The following is a 12,143-nucleotide window of genomic DNA, read 5'->3' on the forward strand; positions in this document are numbered from 1 at the left end:
TGGCAGAAAGAATACCTCGTCTCTCCTAATCCAGGGCGCTCTCCGTGGTTTTGATCTGATGGATATACTAGCGCTTCATTTCTGCTCCTCATCCGTCTCTCCCTCAAAATATGAACGCTTTTTGGAGCTACTAGCGATATAATAAAATCGAGACCAAGGTAAGCTAGCAAAATATTTCTCCGTTCTTTTTCTGGATTGTTTCCGGGGGGGGGGGGGGGGGGGGGGGCTTCAGAGTAAAAAGTAAAATGTCTTTCCGGCACCTCAGAGCTCCTATTTTGAAGGCATCCCGGCACTGATTGGGTTAAGACGCGAGAGGCCGAATCTCATTCTTTCTTTTTTTTTTTAAAGATATTTTTTATTCAGAAGGTGACTGGGCCCCTCAGTCAATTCATTACGTTGAGCAATGCTTCCCCTTCGCACCACGTATATATTTGGAGTGGTGTAAACCACTCCTACAACTGGCTTTGTTAGTTTACGTGTCTGTTCGTACCAAAAAATGAGCATGGTTGCTATGGTCACCCAGTTCACACGGGTGTGATTTCATTACGTCAGACATTACGTCAGACCACAGCTGATCAGTCTATATAAGACCTTACACCACTCAGTTCACACGGGTGTGATTTTTTTATTTTACTTCTTGCGTTTTTCTCTGTTTATTAAAGAGCTGGAGAGACAGGGAGACTCGGGTTACTGAACAAACACTCTTTAAGGTCGCCAGCCAGGGTTCATGTTGTTAAACCACTTGCGATTCCGTCACACGATCAAAATAACCGATCCTGATAACCTTGTAGAGGAGCTATTTTTGCTTTCCCAGTATGCCCACAACAGGACCAGCACCTTTAGAGTGCTTGGTTGATTGATGCTGGATGATCCTGATGAGGAAGACCGTGAGAGGAAGAGATAAAATGATCCAGGAAGGACAGGGAGGTTATTTTCAGCAACAGGGCAAGTGCCGGATCCTCCCGGACACCGGGAGTGTCCTCCCAGCCAAGGGAGAAGAAACAAGAAAACACTCAATCTAATTGGTCACTGTCAGGTGGAAACCTTGTATGTCCAAAACTGTGTACTTTTCAGGAAAATGGAAAAACCATGTGTTCCAATGGAGCCAATGTGGTTATGATTTATAGTCACAAGCTCTCGTTAATAGTTTTCATTGGTTCAATTATACTGTATAATATCAATTAAAATCCACAGAATGTAAACACGTTGACTGCCGAACACGTGCATTCACAAGTAAAAAATAATAATAATATATAAAAAAAAAAAATTTAAAAACGGCCCCCAAAAACGCGAACGGAGCATCTCTAAGTGGAACACAATTGTGTTTAGAAAAGTTGTCCGAAAACACAAGTTTGTGGAATGGTTATTGTGAAAAATATTCCCTTTGGAAGATTTTGTCTAATTGAACAAGTTGCACAGTATGACCTTATGATTCTGTGTGTGTGTGTGTGTGTGTGTGTGTGTGTGTGTGTGTGTGTGTGTGTGTGTGTGTGTGTGTGTGTGTGTGTGTGTGTGTGTGTGTGTGTGTGTGTGCACGCGCAATCCACTCACATGTCTATTTGCTCCTGATTGGCAAGGTGAGTGACCAATAGGGTGATGTGCAGGCTGGGGACAGGGATCATGGCTTTGGCCAATCGGGGCTCTTGCTGAAGCACCGCCTCTTGGATCTCGGCCACGGTTGAGATGATCTGTCATTGGACAAGACGACAGTCAATCACCACCAGTGTAGTATTTGCGCAGAGTATTTCCAATTTTCAATACTTTCACTTCTCCTCCACTAGATGTCACTGTCAGAGTAAATGTAGTACTTCTACTCCACTACAATTAGACTTTAATTATTACAAAACATACCGTACAATAACCACTTCTGCCCTATATATACAGTTCTACAAACTCAAGTCATGACGCGCCACGATATGATGTGTCAACTGACGGTGAGAAACCAAAATGACTGCCTCCGAATAAAAAGTATAAAAAGTATAAAGTATCATATTACAAACGTTACCGAGCCGCCGCCCTGACAATATTGCCGGGACAGTTTGTCTATTTTTGGACCACAATTCTTGTACAAGACTATTCTGAAATGTGAACTGCAAGGTGTGCTTACGAAATTAACTAAATTCATAGAGAAAAAGTAGTTTCCATTTTTCGTCAACTTATTTCATATAAATAAACCTTGCATATGAAATGCACCAACCCAACCATATCAAAGTCAGAAAAAAGAGTTTGTAGCTCGCCTTCCATCTATGACATTATCGTGGCACAAGCAACAGAAGTTAAAGAACAAGGGACATTTCAAGCAACAACTGTGACAGAGCAGCCTCTGTCAGAGTGATGTATGCTGTTCCAACAATACACATTTATTGTATTCATGATCAACGATATACATGCAATATTTATTTATGCTGTATTGTATTCCTAACGTGTCGATTCTCAGTCACACAGAAGGTGCACATTCTGCTGGGACATGTGAATCTAAAATGCTTGTGTTTATCTATGCAGATGCTGTAATAGGCCTATCTCACAGCATGTCCCCGCCCCCTTCCCACGCCCCCTTTTGGAGCTAATGGTGTTATTTTTTAAAAGAGGTATTTTCACAAGCCACAAACTACCGTTTTGTAAAGGTAAGGTTTATTCTACTTATTTGAGTTGTTATACCATTGTGTTTTCTTCATATTATTATCGGTCTTTGACATTTTAACATTAGGAAATGTACTTAGATTCTCCAGAGAAAAAAAGTGTAAATGCTAATGTTAAATGACACCACTAGCTACCGGAAGGGGGCTGTGAGATAGGCCTATTGGGGGAAGCTGCCTTGATTGCCTGAAGAGAGCTCTGATTGGGGGGAGCATCTTGGGTGTATTGCTAATGCATTGTGATTTGCTGACTGCTTAGCCAGGGGTGGAGTCAGGAGTCTATTTGCTCTGGTCTCTAATGCATTGCATTTAGAGCTATGTTACTCTCGACTTCCGCCACTCGCATGAATGCAGACCAGCCTCTTGTCTTTAGCGTAAATAAAAATAACGTTTTTGCTCCTCACCAAAACAAAGGCGGGTTGTGTCATTAGAAAGCCTACTTTCCTTAGTGGAAGCACTCTGAGCCCCCCACCACACGTATAAACGGTACTTTTTGGCCAAAAAGGGATTTTTTTTCACCAGAAGAAAGATATTCTCTGTGAGGCAATTCTCTGGGCAATATCGGTAGAAGGCGCAGTGGAGTAACTAAAAGTATTTTTTTCCCGGTGGAAACAAAATCCCCTTTTGGCCAAAAAGTACCGTTTATACCGTGTGGTAGGGGGGCTCAGAGTGCTCCCACTAAGGAAAGTAGGCTTTCTAATGACACACCCCACCTTTGTTTTGGTGAGTAGCAAAAACGTTATTTTTATTTACGCTAAAGACGAGAGGCTGGTCTGCATTCATGCGAGCGGTGGAAGTCGAGTACATGTGTTTGGTCCGACGATTCATTGATCCGATACCCCTAACCCCTAACCTAACCATAACCGCAAGCACGGGAGCAGGCGCTAGTCCGAGGTGCGGACGCATGTCGAACCAATGCTCCGTCGGACCATAGTATGCCTCCCGCGGAAGTCGAGAGTAACATAGCTCTAAATGCAATGCATTAGAGCTATGGACCATTGCTAGGAGTCTATATACTGTAAAGGGCAAATGGTTCAGTAGAGAGTAGGCTGCCAAGGGGAGAGGTTTGACACCAGCACCTCTCGGTTTAAGTTATGTTGAGTTTTGTTTTCACCTTTGTTATCCGGGCCTGGAACACATTCAAACTTAATTTTTTCACCTGCAAGTCTGCCTCCTGTCCAGTATGTCATTTAAACCCGAGGACGATTCTACAAATGCCTTCTAAATCCTGACAGTTTTCTGAAAAACCCATATTTCTGTCAGTCATTCTCAAACATTTCCATGTCAAGGACCCCCAAAAATATATGTAATTGGCCACCGACCACCATCTAAAAATATGTAGTTCCAGGAACCCCCCAGAAGCAAAGATTTGAATAAAAAACATTCGCTCTGAAAGAATATATATATATTCAAAGATTTGCACATTTTCATGATTTTTCAAAAATAGCTGATCTACAAGCTTGTAGATCTGCTATTTTTCAATAGCTAAAGCATGCTTAAAACACCAAAAGGGGTTCCCGCCCTGAATGGGTTAAGGTTTTTATTACTGACAAACAGCCGATCTACAATCCCACTTGGTAACAATTCTTCAGACATTTCCGCCTTTGATACGGCAGGTTCATTTAGGTTCAGCACTTGCCTTTAAATGGTATGTCAGGGGTGTCCAAAAGGTAGAATTGGTTGCGATCTACCAGTAATCACAAAGGCTCTGCATGTAGACCACATGACACAACACTTCCTGTCCAACAGGTGGCACTCAATGTGTTTAAGGTGACTTGATTGATTGACATCAAAAAAGGCTCGTCAGCTCAAACCCACAATGCACCTTGTTTTCAAGAGTGTTGCCCACAAATGTCAGTAGCATTACAAAGTCATATACAGAAAGAAAAAAAAATCACACCCGTGTGAACTGAGTGGTGTAAGGTCTTATATAGACTGATCAGCTGTGGTCTGACGTAATGTCTGACGTAATGAAATCACACCCGTGTGAACTGGGTGACCATAGCAACAAAAACTCCAGCTGAATCAACTTCATGGTCACAAATCATCACATCAGAAGACGAGTCTACCTAGCCAAAGATCTTTAACGTCAGACATTACGTCAGACCACAGCTGATCATGCTATATAAAACCTTACACCACTCAGTTCACACGGGTGTGATTTTTTTTGGTACGGACAGACACGTAAACTAACAAAGCCAGTTGTAGGAGTGGTTTACACCACTCAAAAAGAAAACCTACCAATTCCCTTTCCCCACCTCTATTGGGGTAAAAAACAATGTTCGGTGGGTAGATCTTGTTGAGCTAGTCATCAGCTGTGTATTTGTAATGGGGTAATGGTCACCTGTGTTGTATTTGTAATGGGGTAATGGTCACCTGTGTGTTGGTGATGGGGATGCTCCAGTGTGTAAGATGTGTATTTGTAATGGGGTATTGGTCGCCTGTGTGTAATCAGCTGTGTGTTTGTAATGGGGTAATGGTCACCTGTGTGTAATCAGCTGTGTGTTTGTAATGGGGTATTGGTCGCCTGTGTGTAATCAGCTGTGTGTTTGTAATGGGGTAATGGTCACCTGTGTGTAATCAGCTGTGTGTTTGTAATGGGGTAATGGTCACCTGTGTGTAATCAGCTGTGTGTTTGTAATGGGGTAATGGTCACCTGTGTGTAATCAGCTGTGTGTTTGTAATGGGGTAATGGTCACCTGTGTGTAATCAGCTGTGTGTTTGTAATGGGGTAATGGTCACCTGTGTGTAATCAGCTGTGTGTTTGTAATGGGGTATTGGTCGCCTGTGTGTAATCAGCTGTGTGTTTGTAATGGGGTATTGGTCACCTGTGTGTAATCAGCTGTGTGTTTGTAATGGGGTATTGGTCACCTGTGTGTAATCAGCTGTGTGTTTGTAATGGGGTATTGGTCGCCTGTGTGTAATCAGCTGTGTGTTTGTAATGGGGTATTGGTCACCTGTGTGTAATCAGCTGTGTGTTTGTAATGGGGTATTGGTCACCTGTGTGTAATCAGCTGTGTGTTTGTAATGGGGTATTGGTCACCTGTGTGTAATCAGCTGTGTGTTTGTAATGGGGTATTGGTCGCCTGTGTGTAATCAGCTGTGTGTTTGTAATGGGGTATTGGTCGCCTGTGTGTAATCAGCTGTGTGTTTGTAATGGGGTATTGGTCGCCTGTGTGTAATCAGCTGTGTGTTTGTAATGGGGTAATGGTCACCTGTGTGTAATCAGCTGTGTGTTTGTAATGGGGTAATGGTCACCTGTGTGTAATCAGCTGTGTGTTTGTAATGGGGTATTGGTCACCTGTGTGTAATCAGCTGTGTGTTTGTAATGGGGTATTGGTCACCTGTGCGTAATCAGCTGCGTGTTTGTAATGGGGTAATGGTCACCTGTGCGTTGGTGATGGGGATGGACACAAAGAAGTTTGGACGATAGCTCTGTTTCTTCTTCTTGTTGGTCTTCTCGGTGTCCTCCTCACTGTCCACTCGCCCTGCGGCCTCTGCCCTCTTCCTCTTCCTCCTCTCCTTCGCCGTGGGCTCTGGCCCCATGGCAACTGGAGGGAGAGAGACAGATAGGCAGGCAGTGAGAGAGAAAAATAGGCTTCTTTTCCACCAAAATAACTTTTACTCACATTATTTTTTGAGTGGCGCAAACCACTCCAATAACCAGCTTTGTCTGTACCCGTGGCTGTACCCGTGTACCTGTGTACCTGTACGTGACCCCACGTACATGTGAGCATGGTTGCTATGGTTAGTGTGTGACGTCACTGCACCGCTCAGTTCACACGGGTGTGATTTTTCTTTTACTTTAGGAAAAAGTATCAACACTATAATGCAGAAATACTCTTGTTGCGACCATAGGTCGCAGTGTACTATGAAAACCTGTATCCCCCGTCGCAGTGTACTATGAAAACCTGTATCCCCCGTCGCAGTGTACTATGAAAACCTGTATCCCCCGTCGCAGTGTACTATGAAAACCTGTATCCCCCGTCGCAGTGTCTATGAAAACCTGTATCCCCCGTCGCAGTGTCTATGAAAACCTGTATCCCCCGTCGCAGTGTACTATGAAAACCTGTATCCCCCGTCGCAGTGTACTATGAAAACCTGTATCCCCCGTCGCAGTGTACTATGAAAACCTGTACCCCCCGTCCCCCTTGTGACCGTCCGACACACCTCGTGACACGCTCCATATATGGCCAATAGAGAATCCATTCCATAATATGGTGATCTAACCTCATCAAACCCTGTACACTCAAGACATGCTCCAGTACAGAATCCAATCCATGTGCGACTCTTTTTGATACAGACAGTCATGGTGGCACGAGAGGAGAAACTGTATATATTAGTTTTTTATCCAAACTGAGTTAATAGCACATGCAGACTCTTCACATACTAGAGCATATCTGAAATAAATGTCAGAGATGTCATCGACATGTAAATATGAAATAAATGTAGCTAGGTGTAATGTTAGAGACCACAGAAGTGAACCTTTCAAGCCTGTTTCCTCAACTCGCTGTTTCTCTGCAAGACATTACTAAGACATAATAAGCCTCAAAAACTGGTGGGTCAAACTGAACAACCAATGTCAATTTGAAATTACTGTATTCCCTGCTTTCATACGACAAAAGAAAAATCAATGACTTATCCTCGGTCAGAAACAGTCAGTCAGTGGTTTGATGAGGTCAGTGACCTCATCAAACCCTTAGATCTCCATATATGGAGCTGACTTGTTCTGACATTCCATATGTTGATCTGACCTCATCAAACCCTGTACACTCAAGACACAATCCATATATGGCCAGTACAGAATTAATTCCATATGCTGATCCCCCTTTGATCTCATCAAAACCTCGTCAAACCCTGGATAGCCATACATGGTGAAGACTGGATCAACCTAGATCTCCATATATGTAGCCGGCCAAGTCAAAGTACAAAAGTATTGGATCAAAATGTACTTAAAGTACCAAGAGCAAAAGTACTCATTATAATGCTGCAGTAAAGTAAAAAAAAACTCAAAATGGTACTTAAAGGACAACTTTAGTTTTTTTCAACCAAGGTTCATGTTTTAGGTTGTTATTAGAGAAAGTAAAAGATGAGTGTTAATTTTTCTTCATTTGCTGCTTTCTTTCGTTTTAGGGATTTTAGCGGTTTTTGACAGGGGGCGGGGGCATTCGAGCATGGGGCTAAATATGTATTTCTTTACAAAATATTATGGCAATTTCTTTTTTTATTATTTACTATAGTCCTAATATACCCCAGGAAATTACATCTGGCCACGGAAGATCACAGGATCTACTGAATGTGAAGGTAGCCTATTGGGGGGAAGCCACACTGTGTGTTATAGGCTCAATATGTCAGTTTGACACATTCAGTAGATCTTGTGATCTTTTGTGGCCAGATGTAATTTCTTGGGGTTTAGTTGGACTAGAGTAAATAATAAAACAAATAGATCGCTATAAAATCTTGTAAAAAAATACATATTTAGCCCCATGCTCGAATGTCCCCGCCCCCTGTCAAAAACCACTAAAATCCCTAAAACGAAAGAAAGCAGCAAATGAAGAAAAATGAACATTCATCTTTTACTTTCTCTAATAACAACCTAAAACATGAACCTTGGTTGAAAAAAACTAAAGTTGTCCTTTAAAAACAGTACTTTAGTACATGTACTTAGTTACTTTCCAAAGTTTCCACCACAGAGAAACACAGTGGTGTTAGTTACAATTACCAACATAATGAACAAACGGCCAAACAGTGTTAATTGTTACGAGCCTAGTTAATCAGCTGGCTGCTATAGCTTACAGATTAGCAGTCAAGACAGCTAATCAATTAGTTGGCAGGGCTGTACCCACACGGGCACTCCCATCAGTAAAACAATGATCCAACTAGCGCTGCAACTATTGATTAGTGTGCGTGCGTGCGTGCGTGCGTGCGTGCGTGCGTGCGTGCGTGCGTGCGTGCGTGCGTGCGACACCAACATGAAAGAATTCAAATTGATTTACAATATTTACTGACTACATCAGTCTGAGTAATGATTGCAGCAGCACTACACTTTCACGGTCCATTTATCCTACTGCATTTAAACACACGCACAAACATGTTAATTCTAAAACGGTTAGTCCCAATACTTGATTCTGATTGGCTGGTTACCGTCACGTGCCCGTTGTAAATTTCACCGATAATCTACACCGTCAATCACTTTGTATCATCCTGCAGCCTTGTAGCTGTACTGGGGAAGGGGAGCACTTGATTGCTTTACACACGCTGGCCGTGCGGGCGTGTAAGCACCGCTCCGCACTCATATGACTGTGAATGTGTGGCTCCAGGCAGCCCCGTAAAGACATCAAGCGCTATTCTCCCGTCACATAGTCTACTTGCCGAGCAAAACAAGGAAGTGTGTGGCTCGCTCTGGTGGCGCAAAGCGTAGCTACTTTTGTGAATGTCATAGTTTTATGAGGTTATTATTGCTATATAAAAAATAAAAATAAAAGGTGCATTTATATAGCACCTTTATCCAAGGTGCTTTACATAGATTGTGCATTACATTCACCCATTCACACACACATTCATACACTGATGGCTGTGGAAACCATGCAAGGCACCAACCAGCACATCAGGAGCAATTAGGGGTTCAGTGTCTTGCTCAAGGACACTTCGACACTAACTCTGGGAGAGCCCGGGTTCGAACTGGGAACCTTGCGGTTACCATCCAGCCACTCTACCCCTGAGCCACTGCCGCCCCTATATGTATATGTTGGTAACATGAGACCTCTCGTGGCTTATTGCTTTATTCTATTAAGATTGATTACAACCAGAATGGATTAAGTTTGATTAAAGATAGGGTAAGTGACATTGTCGCATTAAAAGAAAATGCTTTATTTTGTTATACGCTTAAAGCACCATATTCCGATATATACTCATTGAAATTGAGTGTTTGTTGAGAGACAGGGTCTATCCAGACCCTGTCTTTCCAGCTCTGAAAATGTCTCTTTTTTCAGGTGCGTTGGCAATTTCAGCCAATGGGGAAAGAGTACCCTTTTGTCAGCTTCATTTGTATTGTGGTCCAGTTCCAAATCTGCTAATTTCTGTGCGTCATCACTTCCGGTTCCTATCTCACTTGTGTATCCTGTGCAAGTTCTCGTTCCCGATTGGATAATAATTATTATTTTTAAAATACACTCATATCCATAACATAATCATCTAGAGCCATTCAACAATAAAATATCACTTATTCTATCTTTAGCTGTTGCAGCGTTAAGCCCAAAGCACACCAATGGGTCAAGACGCAACAAAACGGTTCTAGCGTTCTTCCCAGCGGTGTGTCCTGTTGTGCCAACCCAGTGCCAACCCAGGTCCAGAGTAATATAGTGAGAGAGTGGCGACACTAGCGTTGACTCCCATTGTAACAATGGAATGCGGAAGTGCTCATTCTATCTCAATGGGATAGTTCCAGTCATAGGAGCAATGTTTGGAACTATAGCCCATAGGCACCCGCTTTGCGGCGAGATCAAAGCGTGTCGCTACTCTCCTACTCTACACTCTGCCCAGGTCGACCCAAGTGATTCAGTACGCTACGTCCACATGCGTCTACTCGCAACCGTTTGGTTGCAAGGAGTTACTAACCTGACTCCGCCAGATGGGGCAGCAGAGAGTCCCCCCTCCTGCTCCCATCTGGGAACTCTCAGGCAGACTTGATGCCCGGCCACAAAACGGCCTGGCCAATCAGCAGCAGCTAGAGGCGGGATAGCTGCTGCTGATTGGCCAGGCCGTTTTGTGGCCGGGCATCAAGTCTGCCTGAGAGTTCCCAGATGGGAGCAGGAGGGGGGAACCCAGTGTACTCTCTGCTGCCCCATCTGGCGGAGTCAGGTTAAGGAGTTACGCCTCGAGTCTCGACACATTGGTGTGGTTTAGATCTAATCAAGTAAACAAATCGTTCAGCAATATGCAAGCTGTAGATATCAATGCAGTGCATGCATGTGGGAAAAATAAATGGTTTTTGTTGTAACAGACCGATGCCTAATCAAACGCTCGGAGCACCTGCTGTGCCCCGCTTGATTTACTGCCGTTTCCAACATGACAGCCATGTAAACACACACACACAGTGCCATTTACAGCTAAACATTGCTCTCAAAAATGTTTTTGAAAACATTTGAGCGAGGAATAGACGACGCAGTATACCCGGAAATGGATTCTATTTGATGAACTCACTTCCTTGTTTTCCCACAGTGCTGCAGCTGGGCAGACGCCGGCCAGAGCGACACTTTCATTACAGCAAGCAAGGAAATATCTCGTTTTGTTGTGTTTTGGGTCAATTTATTAATTGATGTATGAACCCATTTTGGGCGGGAACCCCTTTTGGTGTTAGCATTATGTTATGCTTTAGCTATTGAAAAATAGCAGATCTACAAGCTCATAGGAGCTTGTAGGTCTGCTATTTTTGAAAAATCGAAGAACCACCGACATAGAAACATAGCTTTTTCAGAAAACTGTCAGGATGTAGAAGACATTTTTAGAATCTGATCTCAGGTCAAAATGGTAGCCATGTAATAAGCGGGATAATATGTGCCTAGGTGGTCATTGTCTGGGATATAATTCACTTCACCACCTCCACTCCACGTCGGTGAATTATCTCCCGACACCTAGGCAGATATTATCCCTTACTTCATTGATGTTGTACAATACGTACATCCCAGGTCCTTCCACACGGCGGAGCTGGCGAAGGCGAACGGTAGCTCTGACATCAGACTGTCGAGGCCGTCGGCCGGGGGCGGCGGCGCCGGCTTGTTCCTCATCAACATCTTCCTCTTCTCCCTGTGCTGCTTCCTCCTCCTCCTGCTCCTCTCTCTGGCTCTTTCCTTAGCTGCACGCACGCACAGCCGCGCGCACACACACACACACACACGCACACACACGCACAAGCATTGTACCATTAAGTACGGGAAGTACAGGAACGCAACCACTTAATTGCACAAATATGAATAAAAACAATCTGTGGTTGATATTTTGATTTAATATTTTATATATTTTCCAGCTACTTTGTCCAGTCCTGAAAACCACCCCTAGCAGAAAATGCAGATCTTACAAGCTCTGGTAGACATTAATAAAAATAAAGAAAAACAAAACTTGCAGCCTCCTTTCCACGGATCAACGCGGGCATCTCCATGTGTGACATTAACCTAAACATGATGCTGAGAGAGAGAGAGTGTCGCACCAAACACAGAGGAGCTGTTGTTTGAATAGAAGGGCACATTGTAATTAAATCCAGGGTTTTAACTAAAGGTTTTAACCTTTGGCATCATGGGTAAAAACCATAATGCTCCCAAAATACAAGAGGATGTGTTTTGACATTTAAAGCCATGAGTCATCCACGCTGGCATTGATTTCGGGGCAGAGTTCCGGGCAGTGACGTTTAACTTGGCCCCTCTGAAAGACGACTTAAGGCACAAGCCTCCAATAATGGTCTTCTATTAAAACTCTCTCAATAACACACCAGACCGTCTTAAAGGGAATCTC

At 43.4% G+C, this 12,143-nt stretch overlaps 1 protein-coding gene across 3 annotated transcripts in view; it reads right to left on the minus strand.

Annotated features, from left to right (window-relative positions):
• Nucleotides 1-12,143, minus strand: part of akap7 (A-kinase anchoring protein 7) — a 148,074-nt gene that overhangs the window by 128,145 nt on the left and 7,786 nt on the right. For all 3 annotated transcript variants that reach the window (XM_079525449.1, XM_079525448.1, XM_079525447.1), the window contains 3 exons: nt 11,317-11,490; nt 6,024-6,187; nt 1,552-1,688 (listed from right to left, as the gene is read on the minus strand). In XM_079525449.1, coding sequence (XP_079381575.1) covers nt 1,552-1,688; nt 6,024-6,187; nt 11,317-11,490 — 475 coding nt within the window. The remainder of the gene's footprint in view (nt 1-1,551; nt 1,689-6,023; nt 6,188-11,316; nt 11,491-12,143) is intronic.

This window comes from Electrona antarctica (genome assembly GCF_951216825.1).
Source record: "Electrona antarctica genome assembly, chromosome: 17".
Lineage (NCBI taxonomy): Eukaryota > Metazoa > Chordata > Actinopteri > Myctophiformes > Myctophidae > Electrona > Electrona antarctica.